Source organism: Ixodes scapularis, unplaced genomic scaffold, assembly GCF_016920785.2.
Source record: "Ixodes scapularis isolate PalLabHiFi unplaced genomic scaffold, ASM1692078v2 PGA_scaffold5__190_contigs__length_132052651, whole genome shotgun sequence".
Lineage (NCBI taxonomy): Eukaryota > Metazoa > Arthropoda > Arachnida > Ixodida > Ixodidae > Ixodes > Ixodes scapularis.
The window spans coordinates 22,624,029-22,648,487 of NW_024609880.1; the positions used below are offsets into that span (position 1 = coordinate 22,624,029).

At 46.3% G+C, this 24,459-nt stretch overlaps 1 protein-coding gene across 1 annotated transcript in view; it reads left to right on the forward strand.

Moving 5' to 3' along the window:
• Window positions 1-24,459, forward strand: part of LOC8041800 (FERM, ARHGEF and pleckstrin domain-containing protein 2) — a 185,712-nt gene that overhangs the window by 129,762 nt on the left and 31,491 nt on the right. The window contains exons 13-21 of the mRNA XM_029986602.3: window positions 3,580-3,669; window positions 6,165-6,304; window positions 6,860-6,941; window positions 11,817-12,003; window positions 14,339-14,389; window positions 14,458-14,516; window positions 14,762-14,833; window positions 17,567-17,635; window positions 21,446-21,618. Of these exons, the coding sequence (XP_029842462.2) occupies window positions 3,580-3,669; window positions 6,165-6,304; window positions 6,860-6,941; window positions 11,817-12,003; window positions 14,339-14,389; window positions 14,458-14,516; window positions 14,762-14,833; window positions 17,567-17,635; window positions 21,446-21,618 (923 nt within the window). The remainder of the gene's footprint in view (window positions 1-3,579; window positions 3,670-6,164; window positions 6,305-6,859; window positions 6,942-11,816; window positions 12,004-14,338; window positions 14,390-14,457; window positions 14,517-14,761; window positions 14,834-17,566; window positions 17,636-21,445; window positions 21,619-24,459) is intronic.

The following is a 24,459-nucleotide window of genomic DNA, read 5'->3' on the forward strand; positions in this document are numbered from 1 at the left end:
ACATGCAGCCTGATAGCTGATGTATACATTAAAAGTTTTTTTTTTCATTTCCCTTCGCTTAAAAAGTCATAAAAACTGCAGTCGACCGCGTGACATTTGTTTTCAGGAAATGCGCGCTGAACCGCGACGCCACCTGCAATCAAGATTATATTTTTTTACCGCCACTTTAAATCAGTTTCCAGTCCAGATTCCCAAGTTCCAAAGCTATGTAAAGATTGAAGTTTGAAGTGTCGCGATAAAAACAAAAATATTTTGACGGTGGACATCAGAATAATCTTGCAAATATTTTCACGTCGTTTGGAAGTGACGTTGCGGACAACAAGATAATACTTAAAATTGATTTGAACATGGACACCAAAATAGTTACTGCCAAACTTATATACACGTTTGCGAGAGAGGCTCCCGCGCAACGCCATTCTTAGCGATACTGGCACCGAGTAACGTTTCTGCCACGTCGGGGACGCTTGGGGCACGTCATTGGGGTGCACGAATGTGGACCGTCCAGGAAATGCGCTAGCCACAACGAGTTCTGGGACTGGTGGGCACGTGAATGAGAAAGACGTTGCCGCGGCCATGGGCCCAGATTGGAGAGCTCCCGTTTGTTTTATAAATAGCCTTGTAAGAATCGGACGCTCAGTAGTGTCTAGTTCCGCAAGAGGTGCAACATTGTAAGACAGGTAGCAAACGTCCTGGTTGAATAGAAGGTTCTCCTCAGCTTTAGAGAAGTCTGTCGTGAAAAAAAAATGGCAGCTGTATGCCGTGCCGGCTATGAGATGAGTGTGTATGTCCTCTTTGTTACTTTTGTCTCGAAGTTTTTAAATTATGGGCTGTCCATTGGGACACATGGACTCCCAATAAAAGATACCGAGGAGAGAAGATTAAATTACCTCGCACTTTCTAATAATACGATAAATTTAGCTTTCCGGCTCTTAAGAGACACATCAGAATTTCGGTTGCAATTTTTTACTTCAAATAAGGCTCGTTAATTGCACGACAAAACAAAGAACTGGCAATTTGCTGCAATCAATTTATTACCGTACGCATTTTACTTTGTGATTTTGGTTTTGACCACCGGGCGGCAGGACGTCGCAACTACGTCGCGTGCTAGAGCGGGAAATTGTGGCGGCAGTTGCGCGAGCCCCATGATCCGTAGCACATTGGAGGTTCCGTCGTCCACCGTCACTTTAGAGATGCACAGAATTGTGGCTGTACTCGCCGGTCCGTGAAAACATTTGGAATCTCAGCTCCCAGCAATTGAAAGCGAAGCCAATAACTTGCCGTCATCTCAAGTCCATGCCGTGTTTTCGGAATTAGCGACACCATGGGCATTGTTTAAAGCGTGGGTTCCTGGGAATCTTGCCAAAGTACCCTTCCCAGCTCCCCAATTTGCTCGGCCGTCCCGCGAGATTTTGGTCCCCGTTGGAGCAGATCGAAGTCCCCCGTCGACGCGTAACTCGCGAGCCAGACACGTCCTGGTTTGCACATCCTTATTTACAAGGTGAGCACGTTTCTGCGCTGCTTCGTTTCCTTGGTGCCAAGACCAAAAGAGGCTCCCCAGCCGCACGTCGAGGCGTTCCTCGAGTCCGAGAACCCCAACCTCGGGTGAACCGATAGGCTGGCCAAACTTTCATCTCTCTATTCTTTTGAGTGAGGTGCAGTTTATTGGAAGCGTGCGACAAGAGGGGAGAGCGACGGTGCAACTCCTAGAAGATGCATTTTGCATAGCTCACGGCCGGATGGGCGTAGGTACCTAGTGTAGCAGCCGAGCTAAGTTAATAATTAATGTCGGCTTGCCCGAGCGCGGTGCCATACAAAGCGTTCGGAGGCACAGTTGGCGTTAATTGTTTTTACGCGAGACCCAGAAATTGAGAACGCAGGTCCCTTCCACGCACTGGTGAAAAGCGTTGCAATCTTCTCCACCCCAGTATGTCTGCTCGATTCTTCAGCGAGCAAAGAGCGATCTAATAATATTAATCTCAAGGGTTTTATCAATTACTGGTACCGGTGAATGCCGTCCCATACCGATTTCCGAACCATTTAAGACACAAACGCAGAGGCATTGTTCAGCACAGATAAACGTGGCGGTACGTTTGCCACCATTGCCACTCACAACTGTGGGACGCACAATTGAATCCGAGCTCCCGGCAACTTCTGCGGGTTGGACAGGCCATCTTCAAAAATCACTCCATGCAACACTGCGCGCGCTGCACACTGGGAACCAGTTGGCCACGGTGCAGAGTAGCATGGTCTCGGTTTCGATCGGACAGCCGCTGTCTGCACTCCTGCAGCCAAGCACATGAACTTCAAAGCCTGCATAACTTTTCTTCACGCGCGTGCAAACGTGCTTGCACAACAGCGGCACCAGCAGGGACGTTGCACTCCATCATTCTACATTTGCCCAAAATCCGGCACGTCGGGAGCCTCAAAGCAGTGCCAAGTGTTTTTTTCGATATCTCTCGGCAACGCCTACAGTATTGTACACTCGTAGGAACGTAAAAAGTCGCAGCAGTAAAAATGCAAGCGACGTGTTTCATCACGACATGACGATCATGACAAAATCTGAAACTGAAACCAGAACTAAGTGGCCAACTGGTACCCAGAACTCGTTTTGTGCCATCGTGCCAACAGGAGTGCTTTGATTCGGGAAAAGGCCTATCACGGAAAACACATACGGAGCAACGCTGGACATGAGGATGTTTAAAATGTCAGGGTCCCTTACTTTGAAACAAAGTAAAAAAATAAAGATAAAAAAAAATTAAATCAGACTTATTTGTTTAAATCAGATTTATTTGATTTAAGTCAAACTGGCATGATTTAAATTGCTTCTGCTATGAAAGCGTGACTCTTTATCGCTAGATGTGTTTTTTATAATGACTGCCGGATATAAATCTGCTTGATCATTATTTGCCTTAAATAAAAAATAAATGCCCGTGGGAAGCAAACACTGATTGACAAAGGGTAAATAGAAAATATTTTCAGTATTGTTTTGGGGAAAAGTGTATGGTTTGGTTGCAATAATTTAGTCATCGTAGCCAGGTCGTTGCAATTTAAATAACCTCTATTTTTACTCTCCATTCTGGTCCGGAACAAGATCTTGAAAACACGGCCACAGGAAGACGCAGACGCTGTGAAGACTTTGCGAGCGTATGACGCAGACGCGGTGAAAACTCGGAGCGGGCGGCGCTTCATTGTGCTACGTAAGGCGGATGCTGTCACTGGTGGCGCGGCCAACGAGCTTCCAAGTCAATGTTGCAGCCCCCTGTAGACGTCGCACGGTCCCGATAGAACACCATAAAAAACCCTCTTACACCCGCTCAAATGTTTTGGAAGACATTTAGTACAGAAAAACGAAAGTCCATACATGCGTATCACCGAGACGTGCCGTCAATCATTTTTAAGAATGAAATAGGCCACCTCGCTACAACAGTGCCTCGTGGTGAAAAGGGCCTGCAGAAAAGAATCATCTATTGATGCGCAATGTGATATGCAGCTAACCTTTAACATTCGCTAGATTGATTTCTAGAAAACGATGATACGTGAAAAGCTTGTCAACTTTTTCTTCCTGCCTCTTGTTTGTAGAAATACCCGTGCGAAAAGGCTTATTTCATTGCCAAGGAGTTGCTCATGGCAGAGCGGACGTACAAGAAGGACCTCGAAGTCATTGTAATGGTGAGTGGCAGTACAAAAACGCTCTTTTTTGTTTTCGGTAGAAGGAGTTTTTTTGCTTTGAATGTCTCGCCGGTTGTACGAGTCCGGGATATTCCTGCGCTGTAGGCTGCAACGGCTGGCGATAATTTTTCAGACGTAGTCAGGCTTAGAGCAGCGGGTCATGCTCCTTGCCCCCTTTCTGCTTGAGCAGGCCAAATGCTGGAGACGAGGAAGCCACCAGCCGGGGCGAGACCTAAACCTGGAGCAGACCAGCCATAAATGTGCTGAATTTCGTATAAACATCAGTGAGGACAAAACAATAAAGAAGCATCAAACATGAATCTCAATTAGGTATAAGTTGAGATCATTAAGGAGAATAGACACAATCGCTTAAGATTATTCTTTTAGTGGCACGGTGCGTCCTTGATTTGAACAATTAATTGAGACCAAATTTAGGTGACATAAAATTGAGAGTCATTGCATTGGCATCTGTTTCTAAAGGTTTCCCATTGATGATCTGGCGGTCAGGATTGTTTTTCTCTTCGGCTTGTCTATAAAATGTGACTAAACTTAGAAGGGCACTCAAGCACTTTTTTGTAGAAGCTTGTTTTTGATGGCATATTGTTTGTAGGGCTTTAGTGAATGAAAATTACCAGTTCCACGCTGCTAGACGTCCTAGTTAAATCGCAGCAGTAAAAATACACTGGCACTATTTTTTTCTTAGGGTCCCATCCTCTGGTCCCCAACACCTTCATAAAAGTTGACCAATAAAAATAGGTTATAGCATGGATATTCCAAACATAACTATTATTGGTCTTTTTAGGCACATTGTGCATTATGTTTTTCGTCAAATCTTGGGGTGTAAATAACGTATTGGAGCTTTTTTTTTCAGCGCTGTACAACGGTGCGTTTTGGTGTCTGCTCCAAGGCACGGAAAGAGGAGTTCGTCACAATCTTTGATTAGATTTTTAATCAGAAAATCAGCCACCCATGAGTGTAATTTAGTTTTTTTTAGGATGCTTGGAGCCCGTAGATTGAGTTATCACCTTAATAAGGTGATCTCGGAATCCACTTCAGTGCCGCTTTAATGACACCCCCTTTTTAGATGCATGTCAGAAATGGAGTGTGTTGCAACGTTTGGTTGCAATTTTAGTAGAAAAAAGAGGCCGAGCACTATCATAATTTTTTTTATTTTTAGGGCACATAGATTGACTCGTCGCTATAAAGAAAATGAACTAAGATCTATTTTAGTACCCTTAAAGGGGTTTTCACACAGGGGAGAAATCCCGGGTACTTTTATCCCGTTGCGCGCCTCACGCGACGAAACGTCGGGCTTTTGCGATCGATGCGGCTAAATTCTTCTGTGGTGGTGTCAAGTGTGGAAACCGCTCAATCAAACTGCAAACGCCGCCATCCCTCACTCTCGGCACTTTGTCGGAGTGAACGGCAAAGCCGATTAAGAAATTGCACCCGCTGTCAACGTCACGCACATCCCCGCGCGGATTGCTCCCTCGCACGGGTACCCCTCTAACCGCGAACCAGGGAAGTGCCACGCATTGGTCTAGTCTCACCGTGGCAGTGGTGTAGCTCGTCAGTTAAGTTTCTGCGAAAGCCCGATAAAAAGCTGGCGCATTGGATTGCCACTCGACGCACTCACTCGCATTTGGTGCACCATCATTGGTTGAAATGTCGTTTTTCAGAAAGGCAGAAGTTTGGTCGCCCAAACAGAACCATTAATTTTTATCCGACTACGGTTGCAACATGTGTCTCAGCTCACTCTAAAGAGCGTCCCCACTAACGTGCTCTATCGGAGGTGGATGAATGGGTCGGGGTGGGGGGTCTGCGGAGAGATTTGACGTCGCAGATGTGTATGACGTCATAGGCAGTGTGTTGCCCAGTTCTAGTTGACTAGTGTGATTGCCATTTCTCCCAAAACTAAAAAATTTCTTTCTCAAAAAAGGATGGTGTATGTGGTTGTTAACAGAATGTTTTATCCGCGGATTTTCACGGAGTTCTGTAACGTCTGGCTGAAACGGCTGGCTGTAGTGGCCGTTTGTAACAAAAAACTAACAACGAAAAGCATTACACCCATAGGAAACCACGTAAAAAGACTTCAGTCGTCCGGCATGATTTGAACTCACCTCCTCGAGATTGTGAGCCAAGTGCTTTGCCGACTGAGCTAAAAAAAAATGGGTAGTATGGACCATGGAAAAGCAAGCTCATTCGCGCGGCGCGTGATCAAGCTCTCGCGCTTCGCTGCCTTTCCTGTTGAGTAGCACCATCTCACAGCATGTGTCAAAAATGCAAACGAATTTTCGGTGGGCAGTGCCGTTGAGACGCCCTTCTCATCTTCCCTGAAAGGCCTATCGCACATTTTGTGCTTAGCAGTCTTTGTGAGCATGATGGAGCCTAAATAATTTTTCTCTGTAAACAAAAGCCCCCTTCCCCCCGAAATGGGCCCCCGGGCTCTATGAGGTGATGTGAAAGGTTGTGGAAAGGAAAGAGCACCCTCGCAGTGGTTCCGGGAGCGGATGGAGAAGGGGCACGTGGAGGGAGCACCCACGGAAACCCTGTCGCTGCTTTTCTCGCTTCTGGCCCCGCTGTACAAGCTGCACTGCTGCCTGCTTCTCGACCTGGAGCAGCGCCTGGCCGCCTGGTGAGTGGCGCCCCAAGCGCACCGGTGGCCGACATGTGCCACGCTATTCCTCGATTATTGTGGTTATATAGTTGCCACATTCGTGCGTTGCTGCAAAAACTTTGTTGCCCCAGTGGTGGGAGGAATGCCGTGTCTATGTAATCGCCGTAGGTTACTTGATTGCATAATCACTGTAGGTTACGTTAGCATGTGGTCGTAATAGGTTACATGATCGCGTAATCGCAATAGGTTTTGCGATTGTGTAACCGCTTGAGGTCATGTGATTATGCGATTGCCTAAGTCAGGGGTCTCCAATCCCCGGCCTATGGTCCATATCTGAAATTACCTTCATGAGGGATACGTCCATCTTGCTTCCAAGCTTTCGGCTTGTACTTCGGCTTGAAAGAAAGATATAGACAGACGGCCACCCTCTTTCAATAAAGAGGGCGGTCATCCGTCCTTGTTCTTTGCGGTCTTATTCTTTCAAATGGAAGTGATTCATCTGCGCTCTTGGCGATCCAGCTTTCAGCTGTTGGTATGAGCTTCTTGCATCAAAAACCTTTGTTTCCTTTCCAGGGAGGGCAAGCCCATTCCCACAAGCTATTCGAACGTGCAGGGAATTGGTGGGCTGCTTCTGGACTACCTTCACATGGTTGAGGTGAGGTTTGCTAGAAGAAACCTAGGGCCACGCAGTATTGTTTCTGTTGATCTGACAAGTATGCCCATTAGTTTACCTGCCATAGAGACTCAAGATTGGGGTTGCTTAGATTTTTCCATCTCGAGAAATGCTTGGCTACCTCGAGGGGGAGCCAAAGAATACCTCCCTCGACAGATATGCGATAAGGGAGTTTAGGTGTGTATAAACTCTTGTGGCAATACTTCATAGAACCCACGGGTATGTCCTTGAAACCAGAGTTGAGAGCCCATGCTCTACGTCTAAAGCACCGAGCCAGAGTCCTTCATTATGCGTCACAAAACATCTCCCTAGCGCTATGGGAAAGCTTGGTACGCGACCTGCATGGTGCCAGCGTTGACGAGGGGGCTGAGAGTCACCAATCTAGCCGGCACCGTTGAGAGTCCGGCAACCAGAAAGTGGTATCGAAATTTCAAACCCACTCTGAACGTGTCACCATTAAAACGCGGTGACACGCGTCGTCGCACTGAGAGTGTTTCTCGTTAAAGTAAGCGTCTTCAGCTCTTTTACAATCAGTCAACTGATCAAACTTCCTTTTCAGCGACCTCCAAAATAATATAATACTTCATTCCTCTTGTTGCCTTGAAATGAATCCTCAATACTGCTCTTGCCGTGAAACTTGAGCGTCGTGACTAGAGCCATCAAGTGAGGCGCTGCGAGTTCGTACGCTCGATAGACCTTTTCCGAAATTCAGTCTGGCCACTTTGATCACTATCATCATCATCTAAAAAATGGCATATGTGCCGTACTAATGGTGACCTTCTGTTTACTGATGAAGGAACAAGTTAAAGGTACTTCTAAGCTGAGGATTCGAGGCTTATGCATTCGAGACGTTAGCACGTTGCAAAGAAGGAATTGAATGAAAGAGCTGCGTAGGCGTTCATTTCTGTAAATTGGGCCCAGTCAATTTATTAGCAGCACAGAAACACCTTCAAAGCCCCTTGATGTATATAACTTTATCAAGGTGCCTATCTGGGTTGGCACTTCGTTCTGACTGATTGCATCTTTGTGGCTATCAACACTGAAAGAGATGATTGAGAAAAGACTGTACACAGTGAAGAGGAGCACATTCTTGTTTGCCGTTAACCTGTGAAAGTGACGGTGCCCGAGAAAATATTTCAGACTACAGGTTCACTGCCACCGTTAATACGGCCAAAGTTAAACCGCCATTTCAGCCACCAGATGGCACTGAATTTCGGAAAGGGTCTATTTATTGCCTGGCTTTTTTTCGCTTGCAAAAACACGAAAAACAAACAAAAAAGTCTTATCTCTAGGTTTTATTATCAGAGATCAACAAAGAATGACGGGTGCTTGCATACAGTGGTCAAATGCAGGTGTACAAAAATGTAGATGTTTGTAGATCTACAAGAAATAATGTTTTTTTAAAACTACTTCTAATTACGAACTTGGGGTTGCGCACTGGGAGTGGGGTGACTAAATTCCCTTTTCCCGCCTGGAACCGTGGCACTCCTGGCTGTAGTTTTTGACCCTGTACCAAAGTTTGGCCGAGCTTTCGTGACCAGTAGCGTATGGAAGGACTCTGACCGACCTTCCTGAATCCCTTCATTTTATTTCAAGTGGAAAAAAAATCAGTCATCAAGCTTTGGTACAAGGTTACAAGTAGGGATGTTGTGAACCTGCTGAGGTTCAAATTTGAAAGGTTAGAAGAAGACAAGGCTTCTGAAAATTTGGGTTTGAGGTTTTTAAACATCTTTACAGATCAAGTTACAAAAATCAAGTTTGAAAAATTTTAAAGTTTAAATTTGTTTGAGGACCAAGTTAGAAAACTTCGAAGATTAAAAAAAAAAATATCGAGGGAAAGGTGTGAAGGTTATAAGATTTTGAATTTGGGTTTTAAGTCTTCAAATATTAGACGGAAATCAAATACCACAGTTTCTAATAAAAAGGTTTTCGCGGATTCCTTTTAGAAATCTGCGACAAATTTCACTTAAACCTAAGCACATTTCTTTTCTCTCGTAAAAACCTTCCTTCTCGCTAGTGTCTGTCATACTTAGAGTACTACTCGCTACCTATCACAACTCGGAAAACAAGCGTTCGGAACGGGTGACCAGTTAAGCAAAAAGTAAAAAACAAACATATGGGCACCGAGGCTTCCCGGGAGTTATATTTGCTCCTTGTGTTTGCCTCCGGTGGAGTATGCCACGGGATGGAGAAAACGCTGGACGCAAAGACACAGCATCTGACACAGTTCAAGGTTGAGGAGCATGCAATCAGACGAAACTCTGGGGCCCCCTGGTCCTCCAAAAACACAGCTGATCGGGTCACGATTGGTCGTAGATCGGGCTCTGCACGTTGATGGCTTGCCATACTTTCCTTCGACGAATGCATCGTGCTAGTTACTCATAGGTGCAGCTGGCCACTCAAATATTATATGACAAATGATAATCGAGGAAGCACCGCGTTCATTGTTGCACGTCGACATCGTTCCCTGAGCGTGCCTTTTCCCGACGAGTCGCTTCCATGAGTAAATTGGGGCACTTGCATTCAAAAACAACTAAGGTTACGAACAACACCCCAAAGAGTGTTGCTGTCGGATCGCACGTTACTTTGGGGTAACCTGCAGAGTTTCATATGCAAGAGGCTCAGTGGGAAAACTGAATTAAAATATGTTGGGTACGGGACATCAGGCTGGGGCCACCCCGAAGCGAGTTGTCCGTGGCACCGTGGCACCACCTAAGATCGGCTAACTGAAGGTTCTTTCCACTCTGCGGTGTAAACCCTTGAGGGTAGAGATGGTTCCAACTTTCTCCAACTTTGGTTCGGAAGTTCCAAGTTTATCAGAAAATTTTAACTTCGCTGGTTTTAAATTTGCCTCATTTCTTAGTGCAATAAGTTGGAAAATTGTCGAATTTCCTATCGCGCTAAATTTGAAAGTTAAGAGCTGAGCAAATTTCTTAGACTAAAAAATTAAGAAATTGCAGAACTTTTTTAATGTAAAAGGTTTGAAAATTTGAGACAATTCCAGCCTTTCCTTGGTTTGATCTTTGAAGCTCAGGTTGGAAAAAAACTTTGTGGCATCTCTAGTTAGAGGAGCACTCGTTTTAACTGTTACCATGAATGTAGAATACATAATGCTTTCAAACATCCCTACAAATGGGGGTGTTGAGAAAAAAATAAGCTCTTTTCGGGAACAAATTGTCAGCCACGGTAACCATCAGTTTCATTTCATTTTATTACCTTAAAGGCCTCTAGAAGAGGCATTACATCAAAGTCAGATACTCAATAACAATATTGGGGGAAAAAAATTTCCGAAAGAGGATATGAAGGAAAAGCATTTTTATATACAGACATTATTCAACCAACTGGACAATCCCCTGTATGAAATAGTTGTAGTCACTTGTTACCACCAAGCATGAGGGCGGACTGTTCCAATCAGAAATGCATGGTGGGAGGGGTGATTATTTCTAGGCGTTAGTTCTGGAAAAGGCTTCAACTTTACAAGAATGATCTAGGTGAGAGGAACTACGATGAGCCTAGGAAATAAATGTTCTAGGTGACCATGGGTACAGTTTGTAATATAAAGAGAGCCGGTAAAGTTTTCTGCGAATGTTGAGAGTTAGGAAAGATATGGACTCATTTAAACAAGAAATGCTGTAAATTACTATTTTTGCAGGCTCTGTAATATTTCGAGAATTTTGCAAAGTGTGGATTTTGGAAATAATTTGCGGGCACAAAACTTTGCGAGCGGGAGTGATGTGTTCGTCACCATGAGGCAACCACAGGTCAGGATAAATTTTTCTGTCGTGTTTTACAAACCTCATTACTCAGAAAAATTATGTTCCCGCAAAAATTTGGCAGTTTACAGTATCTATTTCCAGTTGCGTAGGCCACGTGTACTGCCACCTAATTGCAGTATGTAGCTAGGTAAAAAAAAACACTACAAAATTTAATCTTTCAGTTGGTGGTGATGAATTTCTACTTTTTTTAGACTTTTCTTAAAGGGGCACTGACACATCAAAATCATATTTTTTTTTATTATCCGAAACGGTCGAAAACGATGCCGGGACATTACCCTCAAAATTTGAAATTTGGGAATTCAGTATTCGTGAAGTAAAAAAACAATTTCCAAATGCCGAATTCGAAGTTCCCGCGCGATCGGCGCCGGTGCCTTGACGTCAAAAATTGCGGAGACCTGAGAGTCCCCTTTCCTGTCACCACTCCCTGCTGTTGCCATGGCGACCCAAAGCGAGGAGGAAAGGAGCGAGCGCCGGCGTTGTGGCGGACCGGTTTTGAGCGGTGTCGCCTGTTTTCCGTTAGAGGATACAAATCCAGGAGACGGCACCACAACGAACTCCTGATTTTTGGTATTTCAAAAAGAAGGGCCGTAGTGCGTTCGCAATTGCGTTAAAAAACATGTTCTAGGATTGCCGTAATTAAATGTTATAGAGATGTCGCCTACAAAGCTTCTAAATTTCCTGATTTTTGACGTCACCGATCAAAAGAAGCGAGGAGGCGAGAGGCGGGAAAATCAAACGCCAAAAATAAAAAGGGGCGCGTGCGCGCGGGAAAATTTTTTTTCGCGATGCGGTTTTTTTTGCGTGTCTATGGCTGCAACTTGCATCGTTTTAGACAATAAAAATAAATACGACCTTTGGGGTGTCAGTGCCCCTTTAAAACTCACACTCACAGCTGCCTACGGCCGGAGAGGCTAAAAAACAATTTTAAGCCTCTCGCGACTGCTTGCAACCATCTGTGCAGCGGTCACAAGCAGTAAAACCAATTTTTAGCCTCTCCAGTCGTGAGCAGCAATGAGCCCTCGAACGGTACGAGGTGCAAATCCCAAAGGAGTACCGCGTCACGCCCTCCCCCCGGTCCCAGCTGTACGAGCGGTACATGGACAAGCTGCCCCGGGTGCTGGAGCGCCTGTGGAGCAGCTGCTGCCACGGCGGGGCCTTCGAGGACGCGTACCGGGACTTTGAGCTCCAGGGAGAGTGCTACCTGCCTCTGGCCGCCTTCCTGCTGCACCCCGTGCACCGGCCCCTGCAGCTGTGCGGCCTCGTGGAGCGTGAGGCCACCGCTACCTGATACTGAGCTCCCAGATTGTCTCGGCCATCCCCGCCCCGTTAAAGGAGCTCTGCAACGATTTTAACGTTGAAAGAGTTTGCATCTTCTACTTTTGACATTGTTCATCTTGTCGCAAAGGACAGAAAACACATCTTCTTCCTTTGAAATGTTCCGATTCTGCCGCATAATCGCGAGGCAGGAATTAGAATATTTCCTGACCTGTAGCCGCGAGCAGCGGCCATGAGAGCCACGCGGTGTGATGTCATTGGGGGACTTGTAGCAAGATAGGAAATTGTGCAAATAGCTGCTCAATAAAAGGTAATTTTTCTATAAATCTCCTCGTTCCAACATAACTATAAATGCGTCAAAAACCTGGTATTGTCGACAAAACTTTTATTATGCGGAGTTTTAGTGGCGCCATCTCTCTGAGGTCAACAAAACAGTCAGCTCTATCAGCTATCGCAAACAGCCGCCAGAAGCCAGACGGGAAGGGGTGCTGTGCCGGACGGGGATGGCTGGACTCGTACGAGACTTTTCTCCTTCCGCCACGTTGATCGCGCTGGCCGCACAAGTACACAATCGCGTGGTCGTGAGCGGGTCAGTTATCTCTGCTCACTGATCGCTCTATAGACCTTTCCAGCGGCAGTCTCGAACGAAGCGATTTACAGCGCGCGTGCCTGGTTTTGAGAGGGTAGGTCAGTGTTGCCCGAATGCGCTGAGCTGTGGAGTTTCTCGTCAGGGGGCTGTGGCAGCCTGCGTAGGCGCACTTCCGGACGCTGGTGGAGGCTAAATTGCCGTGTTTTATTTTTCTTTTGTGTTCTATGGTGAATAGAATTTCTCGGCGTTTCTTTAAGAATACATTGTACTATTTTTGGGAAGAAAAACAAAGCAATGAAAGCTGTTTTGGTGAGTCCATGAGCGACAGAACAAATGCAACTGGAATGTTCGTTCTATTTTATGTTGATCTCTTTACGGCACCATACACTTAGCCGTGTCAATCTACAAAGGTTTTAACCGTCGAAAATATTTGACCACACACGATATTCCAACTGCATGCATATTCCCCACCCACAACATAAAAATCAACGAGTCTCATCAATCGAACACCATATATTGTACGTACCCCACGGTGCCGCGTTATCCGAACAGGACTTGAGAAAGGTTTCAAATAACACAGCATATCCAATAAAGTGTCGACGACAGTAACTTCACGACGATCGGACGGAATCCGGCGTTTTTTGGGCACATGTAGAAAGGAGCTGCTTTTTGCACAGCTTCAAAGCAAATGAACGAATGTTTCTCTTCCGTTTCCACACCCCGGACCCGACCCTATCAGCTACTTCTCGCCAAGACCGGGAACGTAGCCAGGGGGGCTTTTCGGAGATTATCTCAACGGAAATAATCCTCGAAGAACGTCGAGCTGCCCGCGTCGCAGGCTGCTTGACACTCGCTCTCTTCGTTCGTTTCTTGCGAAGGCCGAGCAGGCTACGAGCCCTGGTAGTCCCTGGTTCTCACAGTGGAAGACAACACACAAAGGGTAAGCATCCTAAGCAGGCAAATAAAGTAAAAATTTCTAAGAAAAGCCGGCGAACTCTGAATGCACAATGCAGCTGCGGAGTCCCGCTGACCGGGTTTCCACAGCTCAGGCAGGTGGCAGAAATTTCTGGCTGATAGGGGTCGCTCGGTTCGCAAAATGGCAGCGGCCAGAGAGCTTTTTCTGGAAAGGTCTATAGAGAGAGCTTCACTGGAACCCTACGCGTCCCCCATTCACGTCACAGCGCACTTGACTTGAAAGAAGATGGTGAAGGAGTTATGAGGTGCCGAAAACTTTAATCTTTGTCAGTTTTTAAAATAAAACTAGGACATGCAGGCAAAAGTGTTTTTGTTTTTTTTGTTCTTTACTTCAGAAAGGTCGAGACACCAACTCCCAAATTATTGAAGCAAAGCACTGAAATCGTCGCACAGCTCCTTCAAACTGCCCAATTTAAACGCTATTCCGGAAGATCTCTGCCATCCATCAATTTGTGACTACGTGGCAGACGTTCCTTAGCAAACGCATTTATTCTCGCGAAGTCCGTCGGCGGGGAACTCGCAGGGGCACTCGGGGAACCCTCAGGGTCCCCTTTCCTTTTCGGACTCACGCAACCGAGACTTCCACTCCTAAAGATCCCCAAGTTGTTGAATTTATTCCCCAGTTCTTTGCTGGATCGTGCCATACGCTCTTTGTTGGTTTGACTTGTTTGGCCCCCAAATTAGGCTTTAGCCTCTGTGTACCTAAACACACATTCTTTTAGCTAACAACACCGGAACTTAGGGTTAATTTGAATGTTTTATAGGACTTCACGGGAGCTACGAGTCCAACCATTCCGACAAGAACTCCTGCTCGGGTAAGCCTGGAGCGTGCGCGTTCTCTGCAAAAGCTTGGTCCTTAAGCTCCATGGTGTGCACTTCACAGACGTACTCCACAAGTTGAAGAGGTTCACCAACTCTCACAAGGAAGCCACTCACAAGTTGGTATGTGTTCTCTTGTATCGAACACTCATGCATGCACTGGACATACTAAAACAGCACGCAAGCAGAGGGGAAGAGTACACGGCGCTCTGAGTTCTCTTCCTCTTTGCTTGTGCACTGTTTTAATATGTTGTCATTATACTAACTGCCTCACCTCACCACATTAGCAGCAGATGACGTTAAGAGGGTGTATGCTTTTTGGGAAGTGCGGTGGGTGGTGCAATAAGGTTTCTGATTTGTCCCTCCAGGAGAATCAGGTCAAGATGATGGAGCTTCAGCGAGATCTGACGGGCCTCGATAACTTGGTGCAACCTGGAAGGGTTAGCACTGATGTTTTTACTCTTTCTCTCCCTCCACTTTTCTTTTACTGTTTTTGATTTCATAAAACTTGCATGTGCGCAGCAGGGACGACGATGAAGGGAGGCCAGCACACAAACGAGGTGCAACTTCCAACTGATTTTTATTGAAACTTGTTACGGTATTTGTAATCAACCCTCGTCTCAAAACACAACACAGAACAACCATTGCAGAGCATGCGCAGGGTACAGCATTATCTCGATCTTAGGAAAGCAAGCTCCTTTCCAGATAGCATCAAGATCGATTGGGGGGCTAGTTGGTTGAACATGCAGACTGTGAATTAACAAGTGCAGATGACTAAGAAGAGAAATTAGCAAGTGCAAATGACTAAAAGGAGAGAGAGAGATTCTGCTCCTCAGGGTGCCGACATAGGATGTGGTGCTCTCAGCATCCATGTCATTACAACTTTTTTGTCTTAAAGTTTTGTCGTAAAATAATTACAGCTGAGCTGTTAAGGGCTAGGTTCCCCAGGATTGTGTCCGGTACCAAAGAAATTTCTGCACAAACCTACACAAACCTCTGGACAGCTACCGCCATCTATAAGCGACGACGGCAACCAGGCAACCAGTCTGGTTACCGCCATCGCTCCTAGATGGCGGCAACCTTTCCAGCTATTATAGAAGAATGGATAGTTGGGCGAGTTTGTGTGAATTTATCGTAGGACACAGGCGCAGAAAACAGACGAGAATGAAGAAGAAACACACGTGACGAGCGCAGCGCACGTCGCTTGTGTTTCTTCTTTGTCCTCGTCTCTTTTGCGCGCTGTTCCCTATGCTCTTATCAGTTTCGGTTTGGACTCACGATGCGTCGGCCGCGTTCCCTTTCTTCGAGGAAAGGGAACAGGTTTAGGAAGGAGCGGCAACGTAAACGGCAGCGCGGATGGGTCCGCAACCACCGCGTGTGTCGAGCGCTTCAGATTTTCTTGCCAAAGAAGTACAGATCGCTCGCCTGGAAGGCCACCGCCGAGAACAGAAGCTACAGCTCCGCTGCTCTTCCTTTTCACCAAAGTGAAAAAGCTGAAAGTTCTTTTCCTTTTATTTTTTTTATTTCTAAAGCTAAATATGTTGTCTTAGTGGCAGCTGAGAGTTTATTTCTTTCTCTCCTGCTTTTTCCCTTCCACATTGTCTTTCTGTACATGCTCCATTAAATTCATAGTTGCAAGTGCTCTGTCCTGTCCCCTTCTTCTCTTAGTCATTTGCACTTGTTAATTCACAGTCTAGACCAGGGGTGGCCAGGCTGACCCGGCTGAAGAGCCGCAAACAAACCCACGAAACTTCTAAGAGCCGCGGGGGGGGGGGGGGGGGGGGCTGGGGCTGGGGCTGGGGATGGGGGGGGGGGGGGGGGGCAAACTTAAATTTTGTATAGAGCCTGACTGTACGTATGGGGGCACAAGGCTGTCAAACCGCAACTGTGCTTTATTTCGAAATCTTTTCTTTTTTTCCTGGGGCAACGCGGAAAGGAGCGAAAGGTGGGGGGGGGGGGGGGAGGTCCCCTACGAGGAATCCGCGAGCCGCACTTAGACCAGCAAAGAGCCGCATGCGGCTCGCGAGCCGCGGTTTGGCCACCCCTGGTCTAGACATACCTTTTCAGATAGCGCTGTCGAAGGCATAGTGAGAGACGTATCGCTTAAGTAATCAACGCAATCAGCTTCTACAATTTCACGTGTTATCGTACCCTTGCTTCTATTTTTAATTGTAACGCATCTATCAAACACTGGGGCACAACTGCAACTCCTGCAATGTATGTCAAGAAAGCCACAGTTATGTTTTTGCACATTGTTGCAGTGTTCGTGAAGCCGATCATTTAGGCAGCACCCTGTCTGCCTGACGTACAGTGGAATCTCGTTAATTTGAACCAGAGAGGGACCAAAACATTGTTTGAATAATGAAAAGTTTGAATTACCGGGAGTTTCCTCTCTAGAAACACATAGGATGGGACCTGCACATTGGTTTCAATTATCCGCGTGATTGAATTAAGAGAGTTTGAAATAACGAAATTCCACTGTACTGCTTTCGGCAGGACAGCAGAATGCGATACACCATGCAGTTTGGTGCTTGTTTTCTCATCTGTGTTTGGCAGCACGTCAGGCTTTGTTAGTTTGCACAGGTTATGAGCTCATTGGTTGCAGAAAACACTACCTTTACGTCGGGCAAACAGGGCGCTGCCTAAATGATCAGCTTTGCGAACACTGTCTCAGTGTGCAAAAGCACAACGGTGGCTTTCTTGACATACATTGCAGGGCTTGCAGTTGTGCCCCACTGTTTGATAGATGCATTACAATTGGAAACAGAAGCATGACTAGAATAATATGCATGAAATTGTTGAAGCAGAGCACATTGATTATTTAGGCAATACGATCATAGCTATGCCTTCGATAGCGCTATCTGAGAAGAGCCTGCTTTCTTGAAATCGAGATGAGGCTGTACCTTGTGCATTTTCTGTGATGGTTGCTTTATGTTGCGTTTTGTGACAAGGGTTGATTACAAATACCGGAACAAGTTTAAATAAAAATCAGTTGAAAGTTACACCTCGTTTGTGTTCTGTCCTCTCTTCGTCCTTGTCTTTGCTGCGCATGCACAAGTTTTATGAAATGACCAGCAAACTAGCCCAAACAGCCACTCGTCCTTGATTAGTTGTTTTTCGTTTCATTTCTTTTTGAATGCGAGGAGTCGGGGTGTTGTTTGTCTTTGTTGCAGGAGTTTGTGAGGGAGGGTTGCCTCCAGAAGCTGTCGAGGAAGGGTTACCAGCAAAGAATGTTCTTCTTGGTAAGTCTCGACTGGCGTGGCACAAAAAAATGTGTTTCCTAATTGTCCAGGGAGGTTAATTAGTGGAACTGTTAAAATGAAGCCGGCAGAGAGGAAACTGGCGATCCTTTTCTCCCCCCTGCAATTCAGCAAAACCTAGGGCATGTAACCAAAAACTGATACTATGTTTCACTTTAAAGCGACACTGCAATGAAAAAAAAAAAAAAAAAAAGTTTTTTTTTTTAAAGAACATATTGTATTTACACGATTGTAAGTCAACCTTCCCACATCGCACATCAGCAAAAGAAAGAAAAAATATAGATGCTTATTTTACTGCGAACAAGTGAGAATGGCAAAGTATCTGTTTCGAAAGCCCATCCTCCAACACGCGATCGATGCCTTCTGGCGTGTTTTTGCTGCGCACGCACGCGCGAGGTGCATGAGATGCCCAGACGTTATCGAAACTAGGAAGTTCACACTGGAGGCGGGACAACTGAAGCTGCTCCCATTTGTTCTCACTCCATCCGCAACTAGACTGCGACTCGTCTGCACTGGTGATGTCGGTCCCATCGTCATCACTGCTCGAAGCACATGTTCTCGAAGCACATCGTCGGTGGCGTCCGACGAAATTTCCCACTTTGCAAATGATTGCATCTTCCGCGCTTGCTCGGTGACCGCATTGCACGTCACTGGTAGGGACCGATTCCACACTTTTGTGGCGTATGTTGCAAGCCTTTGGCCCGCGGAAGCCTCTTCGTTTGCCGTCACACTTTAGATCCCGCGCCATTGCAAACTCTGCTGGAGCATCGCCCGCTCCAACGGGTCGAACTTGCGTCCCACAGCGCAGTTGTTGGTTGTTTATGGGTGAAGAATGGCCACAATTGAGCACCGAAAACATAAACTGCCCAGATCATGCATGTCAGTACAAGAAAAAAAACGTAGTTAGCCCTCCAGCATGATCTCGACACTCGATTGAACTACATGCGACTGTGGATCGCGTGAAAAACTGCGAAAAGACGCCGCGGGGAGTGAGGCGTGAGGCTGTTCCAGCAGCCTCCAAGGTGGCTCTTACAAGAAGTGCCGCCACCCCCGGAAGTCGGGCACTGTTTACCGCCGTACATTCGGGTTAATTTGCGAATCGCTATCAATAATACTTGTTCGCACAAATAAAAAAATAAAAAATATGTAAATTGAGCGCGCAGAGTATCGCAATGCTGCAGACACAGCTGGCTGAACTCGTAACAAGTGAAGGTGTTCTTGATATCGCAATTGTTTCATTTTTGTCAGAGGTGGAATGCTTTGGTTTGATTATAAGTCGACCCCCCCCCCGTCACATTTTCAAAAATTGAAAAATGGGCCGGCCTACATTCGTGTAAATACGGTAATTGGGACACACAATTTTTTTTGGAATAAATTTTGCACAATATTTACGCCGTCAGACATAAATTAGGTGGAGGTCCAGGCCCGCTCTAAGCCCCGCCCACAGATCAGTTACCCCGCCGATTACTGCTAGGTTGGCTTGGCTCCTCAACTGGACACGCTAACGAGCCTAGCGTCTCCCTTTCCCGACACATCTAGTCTGGCGTCTGACAACGTCTGCTAGTTGTGCGAGCAGATGCACGGCAGCCTCCAGCATTGTCTGCTATTTCACCACCATCTATCGTCGCCTGTCGTGCCCAGAGGACATGGACATTAACGCTGCCCGTCCGCGTCCGTTCCCACCTTTGTCCGTCTGCTATTCCGCCCTCGTCTAAAAACTTTTGCAACGCTCGCAAGGCTCGACCATTAAAGCGGCGTTTTAGCGTTCCATCATGCACGAGCCACGCTCCATACAAACGTCTGTCAGCGGCTGTCGATGTGCGGTAAAAAGCGACTGAGAGGACTAAAAAAATCAACAAAATAAATAAGTAGTCTTTCCAGCTTTTTTGTTCTCGTTATTTCTTTTGCGTGACGTCTGCTAGCAAGGTGGGTAATCGTCACAACGTACATTTAAAACGCGACCTAAAAATATTCGCTTTGGCAGGCCAGGTACACTGGAAATATTGAGAGCTACTTGCCTTTCGAGCCAAGTAGCTTTCGATTTCTTACCTGTGTAGTTGTCTTCTCGGTATTGAAACCATGGCTGCAATCTCGACAGTTGCCCAATTTACTGAACTGTGCGGCCGCTCTTATGCGAACCAACATCTTTATTTAACGTCATCGCATGTGGAGCCAGGTCAAGCAACATAGTTGACATGGGACGCTAACGCCAGTCCCACTCTGAAGACAAGCTCCAGCATAACGGGCTTGAGTTGAGCTAGTCTAACTAGGATAGGGCCAGCTTGCTGCTCCCAAGTTCCTCTCCCAAGTTCAAGTTGGTCTCATCCTAGTCAATTGCCCGCACGGCGCCTCTGAAGGCACATACTTGCAACAGTTGTTTGTCGCAAAGTACAATGGTTGAGATCTTCCTCTAAACACCTCTGTGAACGCAAAACGAGCTGCGCTCATTGGGCACTTTGCAGACGCCGGCAGCCATGTTCATTATCATTCCACACCGATGCAGAAAAGGCAATCTTAAGATATTTTTGAAACCAGTAAGGACTCTATCTAGATTATTTGTTTCTCAAACAAGATTGTCGATTAAAATACTATTATGGCACGGAGTTACAGCTTTACAACAAACATTTCACACATCAATCATCTCTCCAACTGACGAGAGGCGAGAAAAGGTGCTTAGTTATCTAGCACTGGACAAAGCTTAGAGCAGGGCTATTCACAGCTAAAGGGTGTCTCACAAAGTAAATATTTGTACAAAAAGATGTTTCTTCGTGAAAAAATTTACAAAAATAAAATATGTCCCATTTAAGCACTTAATTTTTTTTTTTTTCATTTCACTGTTTTTTTAAGAGCTTCATGAGCCAACAAATCAATATTTAACGGCAAACACACATAGCACGCCCACAGAAGAGCAGTACTTTTTATCCAGGGAGGAACAATACGAAAACAAAAGCACACACAAAAAAACCGCAAAGATGTTGTACAGTTAAACCCGTTTATATTGAAGTCACAAAAAAAACTGTCTGCCTGATACATAGAGCGGGTAATTCGATATAAAAGTTTTAAGGAATTTGACAACAAACAAGCACGCCACATTTAGAAAACTTGTTTAAGCTCAAAGGAGCGTCTGTTCGTCATGAGGGATGTACCACGCGGCTATTCAGTGGCCACTTCTTCGTTTTTCAAGGTCTCGCCGGCTCACCCCCTCTACGCTTCATTCGCAAAAGAAATTTTTTTTTTTTTTTCTGGTCGGTTGACGTGGTTGTTTGATGGAAGGAAAGCCAGCTTGCAGGGCGAAACGGCACTCTTGGCAGTTCATGTAACTGCATTTTTACAGCAGAGTTGTTAAGGGCTAGTTTCCCCAGTTTCGTGTCCGTGGACAAATAGATCTCAACACAACCCTTTCGACAGCTACAGCCATCTATAGGTGTAGGCGGCAACCAGATAACCAGCTTGGTGGTTGTCGCCGTCGCTCATAGATGGCGGCACATAGTACAATTTCGCTGCTCTTCCTTCTTTGCCAGAGTGGAAAGGCTGAAAGGATTTTGCTAGCATTTTGAGTTCAGTTACTAGTCTGTTCAGAAATTGTTCGATACAAAGGATAGTTCGAATTCACAGGGTTCAGTATAATCGTGTTTGACAGTACTTTTTGGTTTTCCCAAATTTCGATCGCACCAACTCGAGGGTTACTTTTCGGCAAACCCTCGTTGTAGGTCAACCCTAATCGTTCGGATAATTCTCTGGAAAGAAAATGCCTTTCTCCCGAATGAATGCAACGACGCACATCCGGGGCAGTTCTCGGACGTGCTGATCTACGCCAGCCGGACGTCTGGGCCACGACTGCAGTTCAAGGTGCACGGGCAGCTGCCGCTGCAGAGCCTCATGGTGGAGGAGACTGAGCCGAAGGTGGAGGCAGCCTTCCGCTTCACCATCTACGCTGGCAACAGGGCACTCATGGTGGCCGCAGGGTGGGTCCCACGCAGCTTCTCCGGAAGACCTTTCTCCACCGTGCCTCTGCTCTTGCGCGCACCCTCTCCCCTTCCTTCCCGCCATCCCGCACGACTGGCATCGTCAAAACATGCGCGTTTCCTCTTTTTTGACCACATTCGTTTTGAGCATCGGTAGTATGGGGCAGAGAAAGCTACGAAAATTGACGCACGACTCCAATGTGTTTGTACCGTAGAGTTAATAATCTAGAGGGAAAGGTGCCACACATTTCATTTGCTTGAGGAGGGCATGACGTAGCTAGATGTGGACATCGGCGGTCCCAACGGGACGATCTTGCTGGTAATGCTTCGATATGCACCAGGAAGAAGGAAAACATTACTTTCAAGGTCTGTATCTAGCATGTTTTCCTAGCTTTATTTTGCACGAAAACACCGGCGTTGCAAAACGGACACACCTAACTTATAGTCCGCTTTCTTTCTTTGCTTTCTCGTTGCTCTCTATCTCTTCCTTTCTCTCGGTACTGCTGGCATTGGCACACAAGGTTTGCCGCCTCCCGCTTGCGTCTTTACCCCCCCAGTACCTACGGGCGGACAGAGGCTTTTTGTGCCGCCCTTCATTCATAGCTTGCAGACAAACCCCCGGACGGCACTCATTACTTGCAAAAAGCTCCATTCCAGAGATCTCACGCTTCATTTTGTGGTAATAATGCAGACACCACGAATAATACCGCCGTCTCTCTTCGGATGGGCTCGAACGACCGGGTTAAGAACGCGGTACTTGCCTCGTATGGAATGTTTTCTTTAGTGCACCGACGTTGTCTCCTTTGCATAAGTTTTTTTACGGTTCCACGCGCCAAAGTTGCATCCCGGTAAAATAGTTGTCAGCAAATCGGGGTATTATGCGGGTAAAATCGGCGCCTGTTCCTTGTGCCAAATGTTGAGAAAAATGAATGCCACAAGCCGGTAACGTTACTCGACGTCCATGAGGCGTGAAGCGGCGAAGGGGGGGGGGGGGGTGGACAGAATTTGAGACTGCAGCTTCTAGTGCTGTGGACGTGCATTCCTTTGCTCCATTCACTTTTCAACCTTCTTAAAAGCCAATCAGGGAGTATAAAAGAGGAAGCTTACTCTCGCCAGCCCTCATTTTTCTCCTTGCCCCTTTTCCCGCAACGTTTAGGGTTAGAAACAATGATTTGAGCAACCTGATGGTGATCCCGAGATGCAGAAGCCCCGTCTTGTTTCTTCCCCACTTCCCCCCTCTCACTTTGACCCGGGGACTTCCCTAAGCCGATGGCGCGTTGGAAGCTACGTGCTTGTCGGATCAGTTTTAAGCCTGTCTTTCCCCACGACGCTCCTGCCCATACCTGGAAAGCAAGCGACATGCTGGCATCTGCTTGCATGTCCTCCGTTCATTCGTTCCTTTCAACAGCTGTCTAAAAAGCTTCTTACCTCCCAAACAAACATCAAGCTTTTTTTCTTCTTCTTGTGAGCAACTTTTTTTTTTTTAATATGTTGCAGCTTTTTAACTTATTAAATGCTTTTTAATGCTGCCCCCAATCCCCAGATTTTGTCTGGCCATCCATCGATGTATTTCCCCCTAAAGTTAGCGAGGAGATTGATATCGCATAATGAAGGCACCCCCCAAAACGGGCACCAATATTTGGACTTTTTTTTTCCCTCGCTTAATAAACGCACTTCCAACTTATGGCTCCGCGAGTCCCGAATTGCGTCCGATTTCGCTAGCCACCAAGTCAATTTTCTTTTGCTGCCAAACGGTCAGGCAAAGTCAAGCCAAGCCAAGCCGCTCTCGTAATGGCTGCAAGTGGCTGCAAACGTGTAGTTGCAGAAGTGATCAACCTTGAAACCGAACGGCACGCACACTTGACGAAGCTTAGGTCGAGGAATTGCCCAGCCCCGGACATTCTTCGCCTATCCGATGCATTGATGTCAATTAACATGCCGTCGTCTGTGGTCCACTTTCGGACAGTGGGTGAAAGTGGTTAGGCCTAAGAACGATCGCGTTACTCTCCGTGCTGAGTGAGCTTCGTACAGTGCTTTTTCTTCGGCAAAAGGCACGCCAAAAGTGCCGAAAAAGGTTTGCAGTCTATTAGCCCCGAGAAGTTCGCGTGGCGCCCCCTTACGGCAAACCGGGGTGACGTCACGGCGAGGAGTGAATTTTTCCCCGACTCGCGCCGCTCGCCCTGTGGAGGCTGTGACGACGCTAGCTGTCGGCGCGCTCGTTTCTATATTTTTTTTTCTGGCATGTTTTTCGTAGGAAGTATAATCGTTTATATGTGCCTTTATTGAGGTATGGCTTGTAGCTACAGGCGAAACTTCAACCAACATTTTAAGCATGGTAGACAGGGCAGGCAACGCATGAATCGGAGCTGGTATATGAAAATACAGAAATATGGCCACAATTGCAGGAGCATCACTATAGATTTACATCTCACACAATAAACGCTGCTGATGGTTTGGATGAATTGGCAGGTTACGTATACTATTTTTTTTTTTTTTTTGTGTCTCCGTTTTTAAACAAGATCGCCGAAACAGAAAAGCTGCATGCTGCTCGAGCAACATGCTAAATACAGTCTGGGCCATGGGGAGAGAATCACAAGTAAGACAGCCCAAGTGCAGGGGCAAAGGAAAAAAAACAAGGAACATTTATTATATACTTTGCTCGCATTTGACCTTTGCTGGATTCGGATAGTATTTCAATGGAATACACGGGTGGTATCTGTGGACTTGTTTATATCAACCCTCAAGTAATGTATAACAAACGTAGGCGAAGGTGTCTAGCTCGTTATTAGTCCATTAAGTCCTAAAATTGAGATTTTACTTAAATCGAAATGTACTGAAGCT